General features: G+C 39.7%; 1 protein-coding gene across 1 annotated transcript; it reads right to left on the bottom strand.

The window, feature by feature from the left end:
• Window positions 1-1966: 1966 nt before the first annotated feature.
• LOC130170738 (ras-related protein Rab-3A) lies at window positions 1967-26978 on the bottom strand. Its single transcript, XM_056378327.1, has 5 exons — window positions 26883-26978; window positions 14409-14633; window positions 7913-8031; window positions 7300-7424; window positions 1967-6093 (listed from the first exon to the last, which is right to left on the bottom strand). The coding sequence occupies exons 2-5, from the start codon at window positions 14631-14633 to the stop codon at window positions 5903-5905; spliced, it is 660 nt and encodes a 219-aa protein (XP_056234302.1). The 5' UTR covers window positions 26883-26978; the 3' UTR covers window positions 1967-5902.
• Window positions 26979-27506: the final 528 nt, after the last annotated feature.

The raw sequence follows: 27506 nt of genomic DNA, 5'->3' as shown, positions 1-27506 counted from the left end.
TCAAGTAAAACAACATCGAGACAGCAAGAAAATATATTGCAGGTTATAACTTCCTCTGATGGAGACTGAATTAGTGAAGTCAGTGTTGTGTAATAACTGGATTTTGGATGCATGGTTTCTGCTCCCTCCATCGTGCATCACCATGGTGTCTATCTCCCTCTGCTGGTTAAATAGGAAATTGCAAAAAAAAAAACCCAAAATATCCTGATGCACCAATGGAATGAAGGCCATTTTTGGGAATAGTGCACTTTATGATTAAAAAAAATGGGGGGTGTAGCAGCCCCCCTGAAGGTCCTTGAAAAGTCTCAGGGGTGTCTGCTGCAAAATTAGGAATAGCTAGACTTCAGTTGTCTAGAATTCAGTGTATCGTGAAGATGTATAAGTATGACAGATGTGTACAGATGTGAGTTTTATTCATTTCTCAGCTGAGAGAATTAAATCTGACTTGATTGGGTTCCCTGCAACATAAGATTATCAAATGACCACTATTTTCTGAGTCCACTATCCAGGGCACATCTCTGTTTGGGTCTTCAAGATCAGAGTTAGATGAAAGTATTGGTGATAGGCCTTTCATTGATATTAGTCAGTCAGTGTTGTCCAGCTATTATGAGCAGGAGGTTCAAATATGCTAAATCAAAGTTTAATAATTATATATTTATAGATTAAAGTAAGACTTACATTTTTGTGCCACTTATTTAATACAGTACATCCCATAATTTCCCTCTAAACAGGTATGGCTCACCCTGCCTTTGAGAGTATTTATTAGTTTTTATTTATTTATCCAAATAAGAATAAAATCAATGGGTAACACTAAATGCCCAGAGATATTATAGAACCATTGTGGGGGAAAGGAAGCATCGCTCACAGAATAGAACTGTGTTTCAAAAGTGGAAATATTTGTACAACTTTTTGTGTCACCCATCACCTTCCTCCTAAGAGCCATGTGACTGAGATATGATAAACTTTTAATCTTTCTGCTGTGTCCACATGCAGAAATAGAAATGTAGCTTTGGGCATGTTGACCTCTGAGTAAAAATCCAACATGGCAGAGATAAATACAGCAGCCATGCTGCAGGTAGCATTTAGCCTTTAGTCACTGAGGGGTGAATACATGGGATTTGACAAAACATCACTAACAATCAGTGATACCACAATCTTACAGCCCAGGATCACTTGTCTGTCTTATTGCCCGCTCCGTCACTCACATCATATCTTCTTTGATGTGATAATTATTTGTTGGGCATAATCAAATGTAACAAACAAGACACAAAACAAGCTTTCAGTCACCTGGTTGATTTGATGTGAGGAATAGCATGAACTATAGTAACTGTCACCATATCTATCTGTCTTCCCTATAATCAGCAAGTATCAAGAACATTTTATTTAGTATCTCTAACCTTATTTATTTCACAAAATGTACAACAGGTTCTGGATAATGTATTACTGTACTTTGCAGGATGCGATCAGGACGTGTGCAAACCTGAAATCCAAAAAGAAACAGCAAGATTTGACCTTTCATGTTACTACCATCTGGATAGAAACAAAAAAAACGATTAATTTTCACTCACACTTCACTTACATTAGAGAAATTAAAATTGACTAGGGAAGCAAGATTTGCAAGTCCCTGTTTAATAACTTTTGCGTTATTAAATAGTGTGGTCTGACATATTTGAGATTACCTTTAACTGTTTGAAAAGGGAAACATCTTGAGGCGGTGTGGACCAGCAGCATCTGAACATTTCCCACCAGAACGACAATTTTACTGCAAAACACAGATGACTGAGCCGTCATAACTCTAAAACATTTGAATGAAGCTGGATCTCAACTATACTTTGTGTTAAAAAAGAAAGAACAGAAATATAATAACATACACCCAGCCACTTAAGGATGTTACTCCTCATTAGAAGTGCAGGTAACTGTTCCCTTCTCGCTCCCAAAGGTACAAAATCTTCAAAAACAAGAGTCATCTGATTGTTAGCAACTTTTTTTTTTATTGTTTTACCACAAAGTACAGATAAAAACATCCACAGCATATTCTCTCACCTTAATGGCCCAAACCGAGGAGGATTTGAAGAGGCAGTGATACGAGACCAAATAAAGTTGCATGTTTCTGCGTGCTAGTAGAAGATCTAAAGTCGGCAACCTCTACCAAGCTTGATGGCATTTCTTTTTGTGTAGATACTGTAGTGTGTATTGCTTTGTAACTGAGTGACACATTCATTCACAAGCAGGCCTTAGAAATGAATGCAGATACAGTACAACATGGCTCTTTTGGGGTTTTCAGGTTTTTACTGTCGGTTTTTTTTTTTCACTCTTTTTTTTTTTTTTTCTCTTTTGTTGTTGTTGCAAGCCTGAGTCGATACAACACAATCCACACATATGACTCCAAGGTAACAATATTTACAGATCTGGTTTATATAGAGAGGAAGACATATTAGAAAGGAGAACAGTTTAAAAGTTTGGATTTTACCAGAAAAGAAACAGTCACAACCAGTAAAATATATGCAGGATCAAAATCGTCTCCCGGGTTTGTTGTGATAATTTCTAACCAAGTCATCACTTCCTTTCTGATAACAGCATCACTACTATGACTGGGGCCTCATCTTCTCAAACTTTAATAGCCAGTGACTCACCGGTGATTTCAGGTTTATTGTATGCTCCACCGGACCGTTAAGTAATGCAGCAGTTACTCTCAAAATAAAGACTTCTGATTCAGATTTGCTTGACTTCATGAAGTCCATGACTTTGACCACCATAGTCATTTTTCTAGTGCTTTGCCCTCTCAATCCATAGGTGACGTCATCTTATCAATGTTTTTATTGGGAATAACAGCATTTCAAAATTCAAGATTGTACTGCACACTGGCAAGCCTTGAATAACAATGGCAGAAAATTATTTTTTAATGACCAGAGTTCCTTTGGTCCACCAAGCATCACTTGTTTTATTACAAATTTAAACTTATAAAACTGGTCTCACTGCTCATTCTGGTATCCTACAGCAAAAACAGGAAGCTGCTTCTACAGCAATCTTTGGTGAAGTGAAATGAAGGAATACCTGGCAATCCAGTTTTAACTGTGGAAACTGTATTAAAACAAGTGTACAAATACTTTTATGTCAGTTTTTCTGAGGGGTGATGCATGTCAAGAGTGAGTAATGTTATGCTGTCTTTAAAAACAGCTCTTAACAACATTGTGTTGTGGTAACACACAGTAAACCTCAGAACAGAATATTTAACGCCTGCATTGACTCGAAACAAGTGTCAGAAACTCAACAGCTGCCTGGTCTGTGAACAATCAGCCTCCAGCTGTTTGATGCTTCTTTGACTTTAAACAGTAGTGTCCATAATATTTCACCTGAAGTCTAAGCATTGGAGATAACATTACACACAAACAGACAAATCAACTGAGGTCCACACATGAAGCCAGGAGCATCTAACAAAGCTGCTCTGTAATACTGATTCAGAAGACGTCTTACTATGAGCGGTGTTTGTTAATAAGCACAGAAGCAATAAGAGTCGGTGTGTAATTTGACACATGTTAACCTATGTCCAGACATAAGATGATGTCTCTCAGTATCTCAAAAAAATGCAAGTAAACACAAGTGATACTCGAAGCTTCAAACATACAGTAACGCAGGCCTGAATCCTCTCAGTGCAAACTAGTTTTAAAACCTAAAAAGATGAAAAACAGATGAAATCTTGCCTGACTGTCATTTTGGATTTAGACTGATATATGCAGTGCATGCTACATATGTCTGTTTTCCCTGTCGTGAATCTTACTGTCTTGTACCACGTGTCATTATTATCTTTGCTCTCTGAGGTCTTCAAGTCTCAAACACCAGCAAGACAAGTTCCTGTTCAACGACTGCTGCTGAGTGATTCTGGTCTGCAAATGTTGTGCTAGTTTCAATGATGTTGAAACCAAGCCTGCACATCATAGTGGCCTAATGGTCTAATATTTGTGCCACGCAACAGCTGCAAACTCAGCTCTGGCCTAGTTGTTGATCTTAATCACATGTTAACTTATTCTCTCTTGATGTTTCCTTTCACTCCCTGGGGTCAAACTATTACTTAAAGGCAAAATACCATAAAAAAAAATTTAAAAAATCATCGAACAAAACAACATTGTTTGCATCCTCCGAACCCATTTCAACATGTTTTAGAAAATATTGAAATGTCTGAATGATAATTGTTACAGGGAAATTTGATAAAGATAAAGTAGTATCAGGGAGGGGGATACAAAAAGTTTGCTGCGTTCAAGTGTTGAATAATTATATAATTTCAGCCTTCATGCTCTGCAATGGTCCTGGTCAGAAAACAACAGAGGCGTGCAGGATTTTCTTTGCCTGACATAAAATACTGTCATATCAATATGTAACATTGTTAGCAAGTACAACTGAATGGTGTTGCACAAGATGCTTTTCATATGTCCTTAGATTTTTATACTGTTTGTCAGTGACAGCAAGAACAATAAGATGTTAAGGCCGTCTGGACTAGAAGCATCAAAACATTTGCCACCATAATTACAATTTTATTGAGCTTTCAGAAGACTCAGAACTCCTGATGTCAGTTTCACTGTGTCTGGCTCAAAACTACATTAATGAGGCAGCACAAAGTTTCTCCAGCCTGCTCCTGCCTCTGACATTAGAGCTTTGTTCAGATGTTACATGTCATCATCGGCAGCAGGTCTGGAAATTACACTGAGTGGATTTGGAGGATGGTAAACATGTTACTAAATTTCTTGTACTTCACCCTCTTTGCACTGCGTTTTTCTCAGCAGGAAGTTTGAATTTCCTAACCAACAGGGAAATGACGCGACTCACGGAGGAGCTGCAACAGTTGCAAACAATTCCACACATCTTTCAAACAAACCCTACAGCATAGACCTTTTTTTATATTTGATACTATCCTCATAGAAGTTCATACTTTTTAAAATTAATTTCCAGAAATGCATACCTGTAGATATTATATATATTGCACAACATTTATATGTACATTTGAAATAAATATAATTAAATAAAATGTGTCTCTTCATTTTTTACTATTTTTTCCTAGCTATGTCTTGTTCATATTTTCCCCCACCCAGTGTTTCATGTATGAAAAGAATAAATGGGGCACCAGAATACAAAAAAAAAGTCTGCTGAAGAAAGTGTAAAAAAAGGCCAAATGAAAAGGCTAAGATGAATAATGAACAAAATTCTGTCTAATACCTGCAGCATCCATGTTTAGATAGCAGGTGAGACGACACAGAAACACAGATCCATGTATGTTTGATTCTGCATCTGTATCCAGAATCACATAAGAAACATAACACATCGGTATGGAGCAGCTTTCAGCTGAATCATCCCTCCCCCTTACAGGTAACTCCACCGTGACCTTCTCGGTCACCAAATCCAAGGCTGATATCTTTTCAAAAACATTTGACCGACATGAAACTAAGTACTGTAAACATCGGAAGGATTTAAATGGCACTCTGAGGATGGACGCCGTCAAATCCTTCTTGTAAAACCACACTGAGGAACGGGGGAGACAACAGAAAATGGGTCGGGAAACTTAAAGAACACGGACTGCAAGAGTCTGAAACACTTCGGTTTAACTGAACTTGCTTTGGCATCAGACCAACACCTTCACTGATCCAAAAAAATGAACACATTTTAGCTCCTGTATGCGGAGGAACCAGAAGCAAAGACAACTCAAGCACTGGTCCACTAGAATCTCAAAGCATTTCAGACACTTTACAGCCTTGTTCTTGTGACCATCTGCCAATGATCCTTACCAGGTTACACAAAGAAGCAGGAAAGTAAGTGAAAATGGTGATGGAGTATGGAACCGAGGCCCTGGGGTCCAGCTGAAGGAGGAGAAGGAGGAGGAGGGAGGGAAAGGGTTTTGGGGGAGTAGTCAGCTTTAACATGCACAGTCCTGGTGAGGCGGAGCGGGCTGCTCTGTCAGCTGGGGCCCTTGTTTGGCTCCTGTGACGGCAGGATCTCCGGCATCCAGGCTCTCAGACATCTTTTCGCAGATGATGTCGACCAGGCGCTCGAAGGTCTGCTTCACATTGATGTTGTCCTTGGCGCTGGCCTCAAAGAACTCAAAACCTGGAGGGGAAATAGCATATGAGAGAGGGTCAGAGAGGTTTAATGAGGATGTGGTCCCCTGTGGAACTGTGTAGTTTAATGGTGGAGATGTAGTACAGAGTAAATCTAGTGAAATGCAGTTTTAACCATGGTAGTAGCGTGTCTATACGGATGGCAATTTCAATTTCTGTTCTGTCTGGCAACCCCTAAAATTATCCACAGTAAAATATCTTGATAAAGTCCTGGTTCCTAAAAGGTTGGGCGTAATGATCCCCTGACTGATCTAACAGGACAGTTTCCACCTGTCCATTGTTTCACTCGTTAACCAACTAGTTCATGTAGGTATCATGATAAACATAGCCACTTTCACTTTATCTGGTGTGAGTAAGTGTGAGTTAGTGTGAGTGTGAATGTTCCCAAGTCAAAATATTAGGAGATGTTATACAGCGTAAAGCCAACATAGCATATTGAATAGTTTGAAACTGTGGGAAATAAGTGTATTTGCTTCCTTGCAGAGAGTCAGTTGAGAAAAATCATTATCAATCTCGTGTCTGTTCAAGGCTGGAATCAGCAGGCGATTAGCTTAGCTTAGCATAAAGACTGTCTGGCTCCGTCCAAAGGTAAGAAAACCCTCTGACCAGCTCAGTCATTTACATGTTAGATATAATTTGTTTAATCCATCCATAGAAATGGAAAAACAGCAGTTTGTGGTTTTAGAGTGAGGTACCTGCTGTAACCTTTAGTTACCTCCAGCACTTCTTGCCTTGTGTTGTCCTTGTGAGGTTGCCTGGCAACAACAAACACTGTGCTCGGCCGAAAAATAGTCAGATAATGTGAGTCAAGGTAAAACCTTAAACTGTCATTTGAAGCCTTGTGAAGAACACGCTTCTCGCTGGTATTTTACAGGTTAGAATAATCAGGACCATCAAGTCAAAATGTGTGAGAACAAAAGTTCTTGCAAAAATTCCTGTGAAGTTTTGGGTAAATGACAAAATCTAGATCTCAAAACGTTTTATAGAATGTAAATATGTTCAATTATAATTGAAATGATCAATAATTTTATGTATTGTATTTATTGAACCAACTAACATTCAGAATAATAGGAATAAAACTTCAGAGAAGTCCTCTCGCAAACTCTGGTAACAGTGCAGAACAGAACTGTGAGTCACGGATATGAAGTGTTTGTACAGTGGTTGTACAGTGTGTGTGTGCACGCCATGAACTCACCGAGGTGCTCAGACAGCTGCCGGCCTCTGTCTCCGCTCACCACTCGCTCGTCCTCCATGTCACACTTATTTCCTACCAGCAGCACCTGGGCGTTGTCCCATGAGTACGTCTTAATCTGAGTCGACCTGGGAACCAACACACCCAGCTGTCAGAGAGGAAACTGAGAGGCTGTGATCGCACACTGCCGCTGAAACTGTCCTGAGGTATGAATTATGAAGTTAAGTGGCTTTTTTTAAACCGAAATCTGGATCACATTGGTTGGGTGGATTTTGTCTAATTTAAAAGGTGCTTTTCAAGTTACAGTGCACAGAAAACACAAGGTAAAGGAGTGAGCTAAAGTCCTGTCAGGAAACAAAAAGATAAAAGATCCCTGCAGCATCCAGTTCTCCTGCAGACACAGATGACACAGAGGACATGGATGCAGTGGACCATTAAAACAAAACACACTGAAACTTGAACCGGATCATCTACTCTCTTCATCAATCCTCAGTTATCTCCACATCGATTTCCAGACTGGTGCTGGTTATCTAGACACCACACAACGCTCCCTCTAACAGGAAGATGCTCCATGGGGTCATTTGTCATGTGACAAACCTCCCAGTCAGTCACGTACCAGTCCTGGACGGCATTGAAGGACTCCTCGTTGGTGATGTCATACATGAGGATGAAGCCCATGGCGCCTCGGTAGTAAGCCGTGGTGATGGTGCGGTAACGCTCCTGACCCGCCGTGTCCTGGAAAAGATGGAGGCAGTAGTTTGAGGGACACCTTTATGAACTCCACGCAGTGACCTCTGACAGGTTGGGTTGTGGATAGACTTTTAGTGTCTTCGGATATTCTTAAAAAGAACCCTTTTGTTTTTGTAATTATATAAACTACAAATACTGACGCATTAATGATGACTTCCCCCTGTGTTATAGATAACTACTTAAGGCTATCTATTTTTCATTGTGTCTTCCTTTTTATATGTTGTTATAGGTGAGGCTCCTTCCAGTGTCAGGCCAAAATGTTGAATGCTGTCCTGAATGGCCTGCTGATATTAGTGGTGCAGAGCCTTCATCATTAGTACAAACTAAGGGCTCTGTACGTTTCAGGTTCTCAGGTTCTGATACGATTCTCTTCTTGACACAACTCTGTATATTTACATTTGTTCTTATACTATATTTCTTACATTATTTCTTGTTATATGTTCTCTGGTAATAGTTTTTTCTTGCAGTGTATTCTTGCAAATATAAACCGTGAACCGATATTCTATAATATTGGCACATTTATTACATATTTATTACATTTGTAAGAGCTCAGTATCGTTGTTTTTGTATTTAAGGAGCTTATTGACCTTAACTTTTAAGTATATAAGGAGGTGCTGCTGACGTCCTCTAACTATATGTATGGTTGTGTTACTAAAGTGAATCCAAGTGTTTTGTGCTTTTTCCTTACTTCTCACACAAGTCAGAGACACAAACACTATAGACATCCTGCAAAAACCTTGTTTAAAAAAACAAAAAAATTTAAGGACAAAAATCTTATTCCACCCACAAGGTTAATAATTAAAACGCATATAAATAGTATAATACAGCAGGTAGTTAAGGTCCAGAAATCTGATCAGAGTTCTCTAATGTGCATTGGTGAACACTTTTAACAATCACAGCAGAGTAAAGCTGAAAACAGCTTTGTGTAGATTGATTCAATGTAATTGGTAAGTTTATCTATGCTAGGAAAAAACTACAGCCCACACAGCTGTTGCAGAGCTGCTGACCACTGCAGAGCAGAAAGTAATACAACATTTTGCTCTGCACTTGCAGTTTTGATGCATCAGCAAATGCATTTAAGACAGCGTAGTAAAATCTAACCACATAAAATGACTAAGTTCCCCATGCTGTGAGTCTGTAATGCACTTTCTTTCTGAAAAGGTTTCAGTTAATTATACCAGCCACTTTGGCAGATAGCACACCATTGATTTCTTGTTTTCAGTTAATGAATTTGGCTTGTAAAATGATAAAAGACTATCTGCAGGGTGCAGAATTCAAGCCAAATCCAGACTTACTGAATTATTTTTGTACCCTTTTATTTTAAAGTTTACAGCACACGTTCCTCTTTAATCTTTAGACTCCTGTACACCAAACGTCTCTCCTGAATTCAGACGTTCATTCTGATGTTTAAAACCTGCAAATGTCACAAAAGACTGCGACAACTAAGTTTCCTGCCATGATTTCAGAAAACCGCAGCAGAAAGATGAGATATCGACAAACACGCACACACACGCACACACACACACACACACTGAGGATCAGGCATTACATTCAACATGTCAGACTGACACTTTATGCCCACATGTTCCAGTAAAGCCAGCGTATTAAAAGGCCTCTGGTGGTTTTAAAATCTGCCAGTGGTTGACACTTCATCAGCCCCTCCTCTTGTCTTTGTTTCCGCTGTGAGCTTTGCCAAGAAAGTGTCTCTTCCTCCCTCGCTCTCTCTCCTTGGCCACAGACTCTGTTGAGGTTGAATTTCGGTGCTAAGCCCTGATGAATGCTCTGGGAATTAAAGCTCAGTGCTTTTGATACCCAACACCCAGCATCGCTCTCTGAGCCGAGCAGCTTCTGGTTGAACCGCATCACTCTGCCGTCAGTGTGGAGATCAGCAGAGCGAAAGACTGACACTGACATCTACTGCACAGCCACTTCCAATGACTGTCTGTCTTCGGGTCCTTCATATATGAATATAACACGCTTTATTTCTTCATATCACTCTTACATGCACACATATACATAGATACTTACAAACTCACAGTAAATATGAAGCTGTAAGTGGTGAGCTTAGCTCAGCATTCATATGTCTGGAGTCTCGTCATCACCATGAGGTTCCCAAGCAAATGGCAAAGACCTTAAGAAGTTACTGCTTCTGGCAAAGAAATAATCCAGCACGTAACCCCCCTGAAACCACATCTGGTCTTTCATTTTGTTACCTTTGAACAGAGCCAGGCTTGCTGTTTCCCCCCGTTTACAGTCGTTATGCTAAGCTAAGCTAACACACTGCTGGCTGAAGCTTCATATTTAGCATATAGACATGAGAGAGGTATTAATGCACTCATCTTAGTCTTATTAGCGTGAAAGCCAATAAGCGTTACCTCCTTAAAAAGAATTCTGTGTCTTTCTGTGTAGAACAATGTATGGGTTGTTTAATTATTATCACATATTAATATTATTATCATATCTTTCTGTGTCCGCCCTTGTCATAAGAAGAACAACAATAAAATACACAATATCAGAACACACAAGAAAAAAGCAAGAACCACATACAGCTGTGTAGGTACTTCAGCTGTATGTTTTCCTTACTACACACACTCACACACACTCACACACACACACACACACACACACACACACCACACACACACACACACACACACACACACACACACACACAAACACACACAAACACACACACACTTCTTAGCTTTTCTTGGACTAATCAATGTATCTATTCACTCAATCACACATGATCAGTCTCAGGTCACAAGAATATTGTATGACATGTATTTTTAGCATGCTGCAGCTCTGACCTTTACTTTCCTTATAATGTTCTGTAACTGCAGTTTGCATCTGGTTCTGCACGTTCACTCAGTGCTGCAGGTCGCTCAGGATGAGAGCATCATCTCCATAAAATGCCAGTGTAGGCAGCACTGAGTGGTGTTTCATAATGAACACTTTGGCCTACTCATCTTTGTGTTCACTATGAGCTCTGGTAATAGTTGAAGCTATGGAAATTTTCAGATGATCAAACATCTTGTTTGCAGAATGATCATTTCCTTGCAGGTAAGATTTCGTTGCTGTAGACTGTAAGTTTCAACTAAAGTTACATAACTTTTCATAGGCTTTTTTGTTACACAGTGTATTACATTTATGTTGCAATTACAAAACACTAAAGACTGAGTAGAAGAAAGTAATCACCATCTTTGTTCTTTACAGAGGTTTTTGTGGTATTGTTTATATCATTATAGTCTAACTAAGGGAACAGACCCACAACAGTTATATCTGTACAATGAAATGATTAGGGTATCAATGTATTAATAGTTAATATGTTGGTAATTAAGTCATTATCAAAGTCATTTATTTACTCAAAAAAAAACTGCAGCTTCCATCATCTTAAATAGAACAATTTTATGATTTTCTCTAATTGTAAATTTAATTGTTTTGGGGTTGGGGCTGTTTGGAGAGCAATGAAAAATAGTAATGTGCTTTTTTTTTTTTTTTTTTTTTTTTTAAATATGCTGTTTTCTGACATTTCATAAACTAAATAATTGATTGATTAATCAAAAAACCAATCAGCACATTCACTGATAATGAAAACAATAGGTAGTTGCAGCCCTACATGTGACTATTGTCAGTTGTCAATCCTGAACACTGACACTTTGAATGCAGTTATAAAGTCTCCACAGCAGAAAAAAAAAACTGTCCAGCCTCCAGCATGAGTTACAATATGTCAAGGTAGTGACCTTAACTATTTAACAAATTATACACTGAATTCCCCAAAGACCCACAAACGCCTCAGCTTCAAGTGTGTAAGTGTGCATCAATAAATATACGTACTGTGTGTTGCCTTTTGAGCCCATGACTCAAACCATCTTTATTTTTACTCTACTGGAGTCTCAGCTGAGATGTAGAGAGATGGGGGGATGGGAATTTCATGTGTGTGTGTGTTTGGATGCAAGTGTGTGTAGCATGTTTGTGTGTGTGTGTGTGTGTGTGTGTGTGTGTAGGGAGGGGAGTGGATATCTACTCAGGGAGATGTGTAGTAATGGGGGAGGGGAGAGCAGCACCCAGCCATTCATTACTCATGTTCTCATTGGCCAACCATGTCTTCCTTACCAGAGGCAAGACCTGGCAAAGGCTGACAACTGAGGCGCGCGCAAACACACACGCACGTACGCACACACACACACACACACACACACACACACACACACACACACACACACACACACATACACAGAATTCTCTGCTCACCATCACAGCTCGGTCTGCTGCAGAACGTGTAGTGAAGCTGGAAATGATGTTGATGATCTATACCATCAACCTGAAAAACCAGTTTCCTGCTGCTCAGCTCGCCTCGGGGATCCTGTTGTCTCAGCAGGCTTGTCTTCACTCTAAGATTGTGTTTACTGTTGAGCCCCCAGGAGCCAACACACGTCTGATGCAACAAAACACCAGAATAAACACCATCCTGTTTGTTCCTCGGGGCAAGTTGTTGTAACTGACTGTGTGTCGGGCTCTTGTCAGTCCCTGGCTATTCTATTCTTTTTCTACTCATCCAGGGGTCAGCTGATTAAGCAGGCGGCAGAGAAGACACCCCTGCATGCATGTTTACCGTGATCTGAGGACAGGACAGTGCTTCACAGAGTAGCAGACAACTCTGATAAACATATCATATGAGATGTATTATGAGAACTCACTCAAATTCATGACCTAACCATATTCCTAAATCTAATATTCAGGTTTTGTTTTAGATATTCAATATCTTTTTTTCCAAAGGTGTCGAGCTAAGCTCCCTTCAGAAGCTGGTGCGGATATGCACAAAACAAACTGTACTGAACAAAAACGTAAATGCAGCACTTTTGTTTTTACCCTCATCTTTCATGGTTACAATAAAATGTGCAGTTTTTATCACACAAAACAATTCCACAGATGTTGCATGTTTTTGAGGAAGCATGCATTTGGAGAGCCATTGAAGAGCAGTGGGTCAAGATTCCACAGGACGCAATCGACACCCTGATCAACTCAGTTTTCTGATCCACAACCCTTCCCCCAAAAAATATGCGCATTCACAAGTCATGTGAAACCCATAGTTAGGTGCCTTTTATCAAAATAAAACTGCACATTTTAGAGTGGCCTTTTATTGTGACAAGCCCAATGCACACCTGTGCAATAATCATACTGTGTAATCAGCATCTGGATATGCAACACCTGTGAGGTGGGTGGATTATCTTGGCACAAGGAGAAATGCTCACTAACGCAGAGAAAGAAACTTTTTGTGTGCCTAGAAAAAGTCTTAGAGCTTGTGTTAGGTTTATATTTTTGGTCACCAAATGCAATAGTGTGAGTATCTGTACCAGAAAGGCCACATACTAAAAGATGGGGTGAAAAGTCGGCCATTATGGCAACCATGTCTTTAATTACGTACATTATATAACAAAACTGCACCAGCAAATATTTTTTCTTTATTATCTCACAAACACAGAGGAAAGAAAAGACCAACGCACTTGGAACGTGGTGGAAGCACAGGAAAAGAAAGTTGGACTGACCCAAAGGTCATATGTTAAAATGCAGCTAGCCACGGGACACTGTTAACCTGCTGCAGGTGATGGTGTAATGTGGGAAACAGAAGAACGTTTGCCCAACGAGCTTGCACATCACAGTGAAGAAGACCAATGGGACAAGTTGTTTCCACCTTCAACCTCTGCTCTCATGAGTTACTACGAACAAGGCGATGAACCGTGCTCTCTCAAGGTATGTACTTTATGTAGATTATTTCGTGTCTCACTGAGCACTGTTTGCTGACAGACAGTTAAGGTAATTGGAATATTACATGTGTTGCTTCAGGTTTGTGTAGTTACTTGCGCAACACAAATCTCCACAGAACAAAAGGGGCATTATATTTTATGGAGCAACATGTATGCTGTGTGCTTTATTTATAGGCCAGGTCTAACAGAGTGTCCCAAATCCATACTGCACACTAATTATGAGCAGGTTTTGAGTAGGCAGTATACAAAGTATACTCAAACCAGACAGTATGTGTAACAAACACTGTTGATTTTTGAGTGTGTTGTTGATTCACAACGCACTGTACTAAGGTACTACTCAAAAAATCACAGCGTCACTCATAATGTATCAATTCCTGTTAATATAAAATGGTTTGCAGTATGTTTGCAGATTCCATTTTCTATTATGATATTTTCATTAATTCTATTCGACTGTTAAGTAAAAACACTCATTTACACACTCGTCCAACTCGAGCTTCAGCAGCACGTTCACAGGATAAGTGCATCTAAATTTAAATTATAGATTTTAGTTTCATTTACTCCTGTCCATGAACTCAGAATATCCAGATCACTTACCCAGATCTGTAATTTGATCCTCTTGTCATTCCTGTAGATGGTCTTCACCTTGAAGTCGATGCCCACCGTACTGACAAAGGCCGGGGTGAAGGAGTCGTCGGCGTAGCGGAACAAGAAGGAGGTTTTGCCCACGCTGCTGTTTCCGATGATGAGGATCTTGAACATGTAGTCAAAGTTCTGGTCCGAGGACTCCTTCTGCCCGTAGGTTGCTGTTGCCGATGCCATCTATGGATACAGACAAAGGAGAAAAATAAACATTTTAATGAAAGAACCGCTGTGACCTCTAAATGAGGCAGCACTTTACAATGGATGACAGTGACCTTTCCGGAGGCCACACATTTGAATTTCTTGTTTGATTCACTCCTAAAACACTCTTTGGAGCAAAGTGCTAAACATTTCAGGGTAAGAGATTTCATTGGCAACTAGTTTGATAATTGATTAATTGTTTTTCAAGCACAAAAAGTTTTTCTAATGTGAAGATTTCCTGCTTTTCCATATCATACAATAGTGCATGGTATTAAACTCAGGATCTTTAGGCTATGAGGTTGCATCTCCTTGGGTTACAGGAAATTACAAGATGTTTTTCACAACATTTTGCAAACAAAATGATTGAGAAAACAGACAGCAAGGTGATAAAGGACTGCAACCTGCAGATGTGGTATGGATTAAATAGTCTGAATCCCTCGGTGATGGTGAATGGATTTACAAACTGAGGTGCCAGCTTGCAGGACTTGATCGTAATCAAACATTGTCTTGGGATGTAATAAGATGTTACTGAAACCTGGCACAAAACATAATTGATTACCACATTTTAGTCAGTATCAACAAAATTGCAACTTGTCCAAATATTTAAATGAACAACATTTCCTCATTATGTTAATAGAAAAAGTAATTTGGTTGCAATTATGTTTCCCACAAAACATATTTGCTGTTGCAGATTAGTTTTTTGTAAACATAATTCATAGGAGACAGGGTTGCCTGCAGAGCATGCTGGGGTTTCCTGGATATTAGCAAAGGCAGCCTCCCCTCTCTGAATTAATGACCATCTCCATTAAATTCATGAGCAAAAAAATACACTAAAATTAAACCCAAGAAACCCAAGAAAAAAAACCCCAGCAGAGGCATCGTTTCACACAGAAAAGGTCATACATTTAATGAGTATTTGGACAAAAGATGAGATTCTGTCAGTATCTTTCAGACTAAGTATAACAAATTATACTGATTAACTAGTCAGGCTTAACCATTGCACATTTGCTTCGAGGTAATTAATCAAACCAGCATATTGCAATCTCAGGAAAAACCCATCTGAGTTTTCTCCATTTGGTCAAATGTTGGAGACAAATGGCTCAATCAGTCACAATCAGCTGGGGATGTTGTGAGGAATAATTTATTGTGCATGCAGGGCGGTGCAAGCTGCCGCAGGCTAAGCACCAAGCTGAAGTTAGTTTGGAGTTTGATATTCACCAGCTGGACATGTATTTTAAAGTCAACATCATCGCTCTTAAGTGGGCTATTTTATCCCAAAACATTATTTCAGGTTGTTTTGCCATTTGGATGATCAACAAAAGTCAAACCGGTGGTGCTACCATTCGAGGGAGGAAGAGCGGAAAGATGTGATAGCAGATGTGCTGAGACCCAGGTAGAGCGGCTAGTTGTTGAGTTGCTGTTCTGCACAGGTCTGGAAAATGTGGTTGATGGCAGGAGTCTCATACTTACAGCTAAAGTTACAGTCCAGGAAAGATGTAGCCTGACATCTACACCAGCACTGACACCACTAACGAGTAAGTACAGAATATGACTGTGGTAACTTTAGCTCTAGGAACATACACACTCACAACAACTATGGCAGGTGGTTTCATCAGTTGGAAAGACAGCCGAGACATGTGTGTGTTATTCTGTGCAGTTTGCCACAAAAGATACACACTGAAGATTTTCAGGGGATAATGTTGGGTTTGCTTTCAGATACACTCAAAGCCAACTGTTGGAGACTTCAGTCATCAAAGGGGCTATTCAGAAGTTTTTGTCAAGTTTTTTGCCAGGAGCGAGTGGTGGTGATTGTTGCTTGACAAGAGTTTCAGCCATTCTTGCGTTATCAAGACAAGAGGCTATAATACGCTACAATAATCTGAGCAGTGCTAAGTCTTCAGGGAAGATTGGAGGCTACAGTGAGTCGCTATCAGAAAGTGACAAGACAGGCTGAGGGTTGCGATAGAAACAAGAGTTAACATTGGTGTTGCTTTCCACTGTTAGAGACTCCTGGTGAGTAAAGGAATGAAGTTTGATGCTGAACATGCAACGTTTCTTCTAGACTAATAAGTAAACAGCTGGTAATGCTAATGCTGGCAATGTAGCAAAATAGCAAAACTAACCAATAGCTCCTTTAAAGTTTTTTTTTTTTTTTTTAGGAAGCTGTAGGAGCCTAACACTTTTTGCCTCAGTCTGTGTTTCCCAAATCTCAACAACAGCGGTGGTGAGTAAAATGTTAGCGAGATGCAGCCCAGTGTCAGTTCCAGTATAAGTCCATTAAGAATTAAACACTTTGCAGTCTCAGCACAACCCTGCTCCAATGTCTGCCTTCACCAGAGCGGTGAAAGATAGTTATCACCACCGTCATGAAGGCAACATAGCTTGAGGAATAAGGTGTGGTGTAAGACTTGGGTGATGTATTTCATTTTGATGGACTTGACCAAAAGTCAAAAATATGAGTCTAACATCCAGACCTGTCTTTGTATGAAGTATTGTCTTTCTAAACGAGACTTGTACATTGTGTTATCATTTAACCAGTTACGCCAGGGATGCTCACACCGAACGTAACCACTAAACTCCAGTGTGGTTTATAAAAACAGGACGACTGCGTCCTCAAAGGGAAAAGCAGCTTCACTTTGTGCACTTCTACTATGAACAGAAAGCAAGAAGAGACAAAAGCTGTTGATGGATGGGAAGAGGACAAAATGGTCTGGTATGTTATGGTCTGTTTTGCAGTGATGTGTAGCTTTATTCGCATCACAGCACAGTCTCAGTCTCAGTTACACCTCAGTTAGTTTCAACCTGCAAAATACTACAAGTTATTTTAAAACAGGCTGACTACAGTTAAGGTAAGGGATCTTTTGCCAGCAGATATGTGGGAAATCAGACAATGGAAATGCTCAAACCATGAACAGCCAACATTTCTGACTTGCCTGAAATCGGTTGGAAAGTTATTCAGGCATTGTGACCCCCCCTTTAAACTGATTCTAAAATAAGTTAGGTGCAACCGCTTTGGAAATGTGGCTTAATCTGTGCTGTGTTTGCACGGCATAAGAAATTTATCATTGATTAGTTACATAATTCAACTTTTCAAACCCCCGAACTGCCTCAGCAACAAACAATCAGCCGCTTGACTCAAACTCCCAACATTTGCTGGTATGTGCCACAATCACTACCACATAACTACAAGACTTTCAGGATACAAGGGCTAAAATGATTTAGGAAAGCTTGTCGACTCTTGAGAGCACAATGACTTGAGCCCACAGGACCTTGAGTCCCTGCGCCCTGCTCTATATTTAGACTATTATCTCGACTCAGCTGCAGTGGAACACTAGAACTCTCAGGGAATAAAGCACAAACAAAACAAGCGCACCCTCCTCTGAGCTCCGGCCTATCAGTTTACATGAAGGAACAGAGAGAGCCTTGCTAAATAATGAAGAAGCACCGACCCCTCCTCAACACACTGATGATTTGTTACGCAACTGTGACTTAAAGCTACCGCTAAACCTGCTATGGTTTAGTGGGAAACTGAAGACATGGAGAATAAACCAGAAATTACTGGGATAACTGTTTTTGATCATTCCTGGTGCCATTTGTGTAAATAGGATTTTATTTTCAGGTTTCTAATTTTAGAACATCTGAAAATGCTGCAGCAGCATGGTTGTCGATCTCTATTTAGTTGACGATAACTTCAGCTCTGCCTGTGACGTCAATAACTCCTCACAAATCTGCAGCCTGGAGCTCCTGTGTGTACTTCAATAGACTGCACCATTTACAGCGAATGTTTTATATCATTAAATGTTCACTTCCAAAACAAGGAACACATCATCTAAAAAATAGGAGACCCTAATCTGATTTGCATCAAATTAAGTGTTAGATTGAATTTACTGATCATTCTACTGACAAATAAAGTAACAATTTTCAAATATTGAATCCTGCTTTTGAAAGATTTTTTTTATTATACGCAAATATTAACTAAAATTCTGCAATCTGACTATTCTGTATTTATTCCCTTCTAAAGGGAAGTTACTAGCAGTGTTTGTGCTTATATTTTAATCCACATATTTAGTGACTTATCTTTGAAAAATCACGAAGCACATCAAGCCTTTCTGAAAACAAATTGTTATGCACTGACTTTGGCAATGCTTGATTTCTTTTTTTCTTCTACACAATCAACAGACTCACATGTGACTGTGGAAAGAAAAACACGGGAAAGAAATGTTTCATTCTAAAATCAGTTCACCTAAACCCTCCTGCTGTGATGCATGTCGTATAAAATGAAGTCCAGAATTGCTTGAAATTACCTCTTGTGTGTCTCAGCATAACATACCGTGACATGCCTTCATTGTTTTGGCTCCACCTGTAGCATATTAGACCTGATATGAAACCATGACTGCGAAAGCAAGAAGTGAAGCTGGCTGGAGAACAGGCCTGAGAGAGCATTATCAGGGATTTAAATATTTAAATATCTAATATGAAGACTATTTATATTTATGTTAATTTGTCCAACTACTCTTTATCTCCAAAAATGAGAGGATGAGCCACAGATGTAAACAAACTCAAATTAGAAGAGAGAATTAGCATTTTTACCTCATTGGCTTTGTCTGTTGAGGTCTGCTAAACTCTGGTGGCATCCAATAATGTCTTCACTCTAGATGATTGCAAATGTTAGTCTCCGTGCTCTAACAGGAGACCTGCAGTGTGACTCACTGAGGGTGAGAGCATATAATCCAAACCAACTTCGGGAAGTGAGCACAAACACGGGGGTTGAAAGAGATGTGCAGTATGTTGACAGCCAACGTTACTAACGGTATCCACTGACCATCAGTAACCAAACAGCTGGTTTAACTGTGTAAAAGCAAACACAGAGCCGTCCCAAAACACAGGAGATAACTGCCATCCCACTGATCCAACAGTTTTCAAAGGACGACTCACCTGCAAGCTGAGGACACATGAATATAGTCTAGTTCATTTGAATGGTCTCATTCTTATTTTCTTTATTTATTCATATGTGTGTCACTGTTCTGAACATGGGCTGCACGGTGGTGCAGTGGTTAGCGCTGTCGCCTCACAGCAAGAAGGTTCCGGGTTTGAGTCCCGGCTCGGCCGTGGGATCTTTCTGTGTGGAGTTTACATGTTCTCCCCGTGCAAGTGTGGGTTCTCTCCGGGTACTCCGGCTTCCCCCCACAGTCCAAAGACATGCAAAATGGGGACTAGGCTAATTGGATACTCTAAATTGACCATAGGTGTGGCTGTGAGTGTGAATGGTTGTCTGTCTCTATGTGTTTGCCCTGCGATGGACTGGTGACCTGTCCAGGGTGTACCCCGCCTCTCGCCCGAAAAGATGCTGGGATAGGCTCCAGCCCCCCCGCCACCCTACTAGAGGATAAGCGGTAGAAAATGGATGGATGGATGGTCTGAACATCAGAGAGGACAAACACAAAGAGGAAGGGGAGTCAGATTTTGAGATTTCAGTCAAAACTCTGTGTGAAATGACCTACATGTCAGCCGTGTGAGCAGGTATTTGCAATCACGTGAATACATATATATAAATTGATTGTAGTACGGGTTCCTGGAAGACTCCTTAGCGTCAAGCTACAAGAGATCCAGACTAACAAATAAAAAGTTAGCTTTCTTGGATATTAGCCAAGTTTCCATCCAAGTGTAGTGCAACTACTGCTATTCCAGAAAGACAGCAAAAGAAAAAATAGAATTAATTCAATCCACTACATCCATCTCTTTTAAATCAAATGCTTCATGTAAATTGGCTAAATTGGGCAGATCTAGCAGTGTGAGCCACAACAAACTCAATCTAAAAATGCCACGACGACTGTTTCTCTGCCTCTGACGAAAACAAAGGTGCTGGCAGTGAGATGGCACTTGGTCACAGCCGGGGGGGGGGGGTTCGATTTCCTCTCTGGCCATCCTTATTAAAACTTGTGTTACTGCTGCATCAAAGTGTCTACTCAGCTCGGCAGCTATTTCAGCCCGTCGATGAGTTTCTTTGAGCTGAGTCAGCCGTGCTACAGTGATGGCACATCACGTAACAAGACCAAGTTTTAAACTTAGAAACAGGCATTCAAGCCAAGGACTTACAGTCAGTTTGGATTCAAAACTTTTTGATTATCTTTCTACATTGTTTCTCACCATTTATTGCAAGCATAAAACTAAATACTTTTTTTAATACTCCTACTTGCTGTACCCTTAACACTTTTCTTTCCTCACGCTTCTCTCCGAAACATACAGAATTTCTCTCTCTGAGTTATTCACCTCCCCAGGAATATTTGCTGCATCCTTTTAGGTTCTGTCGCTTGATTTGCCCCTCAACCTTTTTTTCTATTTTTTTTTCCTTAAAATCTTGGGCATCTACAACATGTATTTATTGAGTTTGTTCTGGACCAAAGTGTTGGCTCAATACCTACAACTGAAAAGTAAGCATGGGACAGTTATTAATAGCAGCGATTAGAGGAGGTAAAAAATTAGCAGCCGCTGTTGGAAGTCTGGCTCTTGTCAAACACCACCAGCACCACCGCCTTTGTTGGCGTTCAGAAGAGGCTGTTCAGTGTCTGCCGTGTGTGACGGTGCACTGAGATTACTGCAGCCTTTCCTCTGCGTCTCAGAGATTAGCTACAGAGAAGAGAGTTGGCTTAACCTTCACTAAACACTAATTTGATACAGCAGTTTACAGACTGAGGCCTCTGTGCTTAATCTCAAAGTAATTAACAAATTCTCATTATGCAAATGTCTTCCAGCCTGCAGGACGCTGCTGCTGTTGCTGCTTTCATTTGGCCTTGATGGTTCAACTGCCTTGGAGCAAAGCTACAAGTCAGGTGTGCTAGTTTAGTTTGTTTTGATTTAAAGCAATGGTACTATTTATTACATTCATTTAACACTTTTGTCTAAAGCACCTTACAATTTTCACACACACACACATTGGGAGCAACTCAGAGTTATATCTATGGAAAACAATAAATTGATTATCAAAATAGCGACAGATTAATTTTCTGTCAATCAACTAATTGTTTCAGCTCTACATTAGAAGAACAAGAAGAGACTTTTCTTAACTTCTTTGTATTATTTCTTATTTAATGTAAAATCTTTGAGCTCATTGTCTTTTTGTTGCTGAATGTGCTGAGTCGTGACCCAGCCTCCCCTCAATAAGTCTCATCATCATTATGAATGTAACATTTGCAAATATCTCTAAATACATCTTTAAAATCTAATTTTAACCAACAAAGTTTTACTTTCTCTTTTCAAGTCCGACATGACTGGTGAGTCTAAAGGATTCAGGCTCTGAGACAAAGGTGATAATAGTGGTGCAGTAATATCGATTATTATTGACTATTTTGGCTTTTAGTTTTACGATATGTATTTTTTATGTGCCTAAGCGATTCTGGCATTTCAAAGCTGCAGCAGCAAAATAAAACATCTGTAATATTAAGAACATATCACATGCAGTTTTTCACCCATGAATGAGTAACCATCAGACTGGGTGTGAGATTAAAATAATCTCACATTGACAACCAGAATCGAGACGCTGAGACGAGACTTAATGTTAGGAGGGACAAAAACTGCAAAATGGACACCGACAGTAGCTGCTGAGGAGAACCCAACTCCTCCATCATGGAGGGAGTTAGGGAAGATGGAAGAAGAGGGACATGGATATTTTGGCTGATGATAATTATGGCAAAAATAACTCTGATATCTGCAGCCTGAACACATAAGGTCACATTAAACTGGAGTTTTCTGTTATACGCGTCAGAGCTCAGACATGGGCCAGTCCTGATGGTGAGATTTCTATTCAAGGCCAGAAAAAGTGCATTATTAAACATATTTGACATATAGTGATACAAAGCCCTGAAATTATCACAACACTGTGTTGGAAAACCAAAGGAGTTCTCCTAAAAATGAAACGCTCTTTATCAGCAACACGCAGTTTAACATCCATCCGTCTCCATGAGGGCTCCGGGGTGTTATCTGCTTTACTCGAGAGTACACTGACAGTTCTTAGTCCTTCAGTTCTCTGCCTGGATTTTCAAGCCACCTTCTATAACCAGAGGGAGTATTTGTTTTGTTTTTTTTTAATCATAATTTAATCACGACTAACAGTCGAGAGTTTCAGTGCCGGACAATGACATCATCAAGCTCTCCTCTAAACCTGTCACCTAAAGGAGATTGACGTCCTACTGGAGCTGGATTGATCCGGAGCTAAGTGTTGCTTTGGCCAGCTAGTCGGGCCCATTTAATCAGTATTGGCCAGCTCCCTGCAGACTCATAGCTAATCCCCAGCTGATCCCAGATCACCCAAACACCTTCCTGCTTAGAGACAGTTACTGAGAAACGTGCTGAGACAAACGTGCTCAACACCACCTGACCCCGTGGTAACAAACAGTCGTAGCTTTACTTCAGACGCATATTTTTCAGAGGTGAGCCATCACCTAATTGGTGTAAAACAAAATGTGTGAAGTTATAAACTGCTTGGACTTGAAGCGTCAGGTAGCTGAATATCTTTCAGGGAGGGCCGCACAATCCATTTCATGTAGCAAAAGATCAATAGCAACAAAGCATCAGACAACATCTATTTTTGTAGTATTAACAATAAAAAGCGCTCAAAAGCACAGCTGATGGTACTTTCCACCAAACAAACTCAAACAATAGGAGTATAGTATAGGAGCACTTGAATGCAGTAAATCGATAGAACCATAGAATATATAAATTAATCATGAAAATAATTGTTGTTTGCAGCCCCACATAAAAAAAAGTGGTCTGACCAAAACTGTCAAGGTAAAAAAATTCTCCCACGTTGTGGAGAAAGTCTGCAAGTATGACCTTTAGCATCAAGTCCATATGATTTCACAAGAGATGGACAAAGTTGATCAACATCAGCAATTAATCAAGTGAAAATCTCCAAATCAAACCCTTGTCTTCATCCTCCATCCGCACTGCCAGCCGTGCAGCATCCCTCTTCTTCTCCTCTTGTGTTTTTTAAGCACAGTTACACACTTATTTTGAAAGGGCTCCATCGATGCTTCCTAATCGAGGGGTCAATCAAAGTCTCTCGCTCAAATTGTTCTGACATTAGTGAGTGTTGCTGCTTCACAGATTAAAAATCAATCAGATTGAACCATGTACAAAGTAAATGAGGTGAAAGCAAGCAAATGCATCTCATTGCCTTCTCCATTAGAACAAATAGGGTGGAAAATTTACTGAAGTACTGTCCTTAACAACAACATAGAGGTACTTGTATTTTATTTTATATCGTATTGTATTTGATCTTTTTACTGGAGTATTTCCAGTTTAAGATTATGTAATGTGTGAGGAAACTGAAGTACAAGTCTTTCCATCCTCAATCACTCAAGTCATTTCCAGGCTGATAAAACTCAAATCAATTTAGTTTAGGGGGGTTATTGCTGTTGTTTAAAAAGGGAAATCAGCAGCCATTTGACCTCTGACCCCTCTAACAAACCGCTGGCATTTGCATCTTTCCTCACTGCCCACTGTGCTGTTCTCTTTCTACACTAAGTATTCAGTGTTTTTGGTGCCAAAGTGTTAACAATATTCAAGATTACAGACTTGTTCTGGAAGAGCGCAACACTAAAACTGAATCGCTGAAATCTGGTAAAATTCACTTACAAAACCTAAATCATCATTTATCACTTTAACCAGCCTTTTGTGTGAAACAATAACTAACAATGTACCAAGAGAAGAGAAGATGTCTCCTCACGAACACAGCAGTGGCGTCACACAGCTGCTGTCCTGCTCCCAGGTTGCCTGAGACGGCATTTTTCCCTGTTTCCACCAATCACGTGCCTCCTTTTCTAGGAAGCGTGGGGATGCAGATGAGGACGGGCAGCTAAAAATAGCATCTCTTCATTTTTTTTTTTCCTCCACAGCAAACAGAAAGCGGAGCAGGGGGCAGGCGGGATGAGGGAGATGTTTTTTGGTGCTAAAGTCTGCAGATGAATCCAGGACTTGTGTCTGTTTGTGAACCAGTTTAAAATTACTCACTTATTTCGCACATTTCTTCAGCTTTAACATACCTACTGCATGTGTCTTAAAGAACATATTGATCCAAATTTGTTTCTTTCAAATGGTAATGACACTTATTAGCATTCTGTATTCCCCATATGATGATACAGGCTTTGACAGAGCTTTTTAAAGACCTGTTCTAATTATTAATAGTTTTTGCCTAAAAACTGCTGATAGCCAATATATTGTGCTTATAATTGAAATAAACCTACAAGAATTCCATATTTCTGTTGCAGGTCTGTTATGTTGTCTTATGAATATGTAAAAGCTTCTCATGCAGCTTTAGACAGTAAAAGTCTTCACTGAAACTAGATCTTTCAGTAGCAGCAGTTGTTTACGGCATGAAATCTCTTCATCGCAATAAGAGGGAATAAATCTGATACTCTAGTGTTTTTCTGGATCTGTGGTCAGACAAGAATCTCTGACTCTTAACTTTAACATCTGAAATGTAATAAAAGATATCAACCCAGCGCATCAGTTTGACCCTGGTTGGTACTTTAGCAGCGTTCGTCACAGACAATTTGGATGTCATCCGTGTGTTTTCCCATGAGAAACAGCAGATGCGTCACTCTTGCCTTCAGGTCTGACTGCCAGTATCTTTACTGTCAGCAGAGGAAGTGCAGATGTGGCCTGCAGATTGTGAGCTCATATTCACTCTCTGATAGTTTTGTTGTGGGTGTTCTGTATCTATTTCTATCTCTTTGTGGTCATTTTGAGTCTCTTTGTGGTTGTTGCGATTGCAGTACCTATGCAGTTGCACTGGTTGTAGTTATGTTGTCGCTTTGCGACTCTTGGTGGATATTCTGTGTCCATCTGTGTCCCTTTGTGGTCACTTTGTGGTTGTTTTGTGTCTTTTAACTGAGCTCTAAGACTTTCCAACCATGAATATTACCAGACACTTCATAGAGGTTTTGGCCCGGGGACCCCTGACCCATCGGGCCCCTGGGCCAGTGCCAGATAGGCCTGTTCGGTAATTCATCCATGTTCACAGTTTTAAAAGAAAAACTGAAGCACCAGAACCTCTGCCAGAGGAGTTTAAATCATATAGTCTACATTGCTCTAGGACCAACGTCTTTAACTTTACAAACTTATGACCATCAAGGCTTGAATCATTACATTATATAGTTTTCAATAGTGTAACTTTGAAAACAGCAGGGGATGGTGCTTCAAAGCCAACAGATGCTGTCACTGTAACACACACACACACACACACACACACACACACACACACACACTTTCATCAATAGACTCAACTGCTGCACTGCACGTCTCAATCTGTTTCAAAATCCACACATTCTGGACAAAAACAAATGTTTCTGTACATGCTGCCAATATTCATCCAGGTAGTCAACATTCAATTAACTCTGAGAAATAATAGATTGTATATTTTCCACTTTCATCTTATATGTGCAGTACAAATATGAATTTTGGGGGACTCCCAATATAAAGAGTCAAGTAAAAGCTGTTTCTTTGTTTTATTTTCAGTTTTTTCTGCTTATGGAAAGCTCACACAGAGGCTATAAGCCAATTCATACGAAGGAGCTAACCGAGATTGTTGTACCCTACCGCAAGGAGCACAGCAGTCTTCCATATGGCTCAACGTAATGTGTTAAATCTCAGTAATATTCCTATAATCATCCTAATATTCGGAGTAATAGAGAATTCAGCGGTGACCTTAGGTTATTTCATAATAGGCCTAATACTCATGAAAATATTATTAGATGAATCATAATTCTACATATGCGTGTCAAAAATAACATATGATTACGCTCCTCCAGTTTTCTCTGTGAATGGATATCAGTGTTTGGGTTCTATATTCTATTGTTCCTGCCCCAGACCCATTTAGACCCCCTTTTTTTCATTATTTAAACCATCGGACGGAGTGAAACGCCTTTTCCTGCAGGACAGGCCCTGAGTCAAACCAGAGATCCACTAAACCATCAGCAGCCTTCACATCCACCCAAACAGTTATCACGAAAAAAATATGTACTTCATACATCTAGCACGGTTTCATGGTTTTCACCACGAAACAGCTGTTCTAAAGCAAGCATCTATATGCTAGAGGTTCGTTAATCTATAATCCTTCACTTGATATTTCAATAAACGCGCGAAACGATAAATACAAGATGCAATGTGTTTAAATATAAGATGTATGATTTTCATGTCTATGCGACAGATTAATAAAGACAAAAATCCCACCTTTATAGATTTATATCCAGCTGCTATCCACCGCGTCCAGCACCCGCAGAAACACCACCACAGTCAAGTCAGAAAGCTCGTGCTACACAACGTCCGCATATGAATTCCAAAATAAAAGCCGTTAAAGAGGCTGCGCCCTTTTTTAAAGAAATTCACAAAAATAAAAGCGAGTTTTAATCAATTTTAATTTAATCTTTTTTTGTTTCCTTTTTGTCTCTTTTCTGAAGTTAGGTCTAAGTGTTGATATCTTTGTTTCGCTGTATTATGTTGCAAACCACTTTTAACTAGAGTCAAATTCCATGTCAAATTCCAAGAACATCTGAGATCGAGTTTATTATCTAAAAGCTACAAATTGATATTCAAACATACAAAATTGTTCCGAGATACTGATTTAAAGTAATCTAACAATGAGAATATATCATTATTTGTGTAATTATGAATAAATTAAATAAAATATATAGTTTTTTCCATATACTCTATTTGTACTGTCTCTGTCTGTTGACTTGTCTGTCCCGTAAGCACTTTAAAATACCTTAAATGAAAAGTATTTAAAAAGTGCTATAGAAATAAAGTGTGATTGATAGCTTATATAGCTTAACCTAAACAAAACATGACCATTTTTTG

This window comes from Seriola aureovittata, chromosome 6, assembly GCF_021018895.1.
Source record: "Seriola aureovittata isolate HTS-2021-v1 ecotype China chromosome 6, ASM2101889v1, whole genome shotgun sequence".
In the NCBI taxonomy this organism is placed as follows: Eukaryota; Metazoa; Chordata; class Actinopteri; order Carangiformes; family Carangidae; genus Seriola; species Seriola aureovittata.
This window is presented reverse-complemented; position numbering and strand designations above follow the sequence as displayed.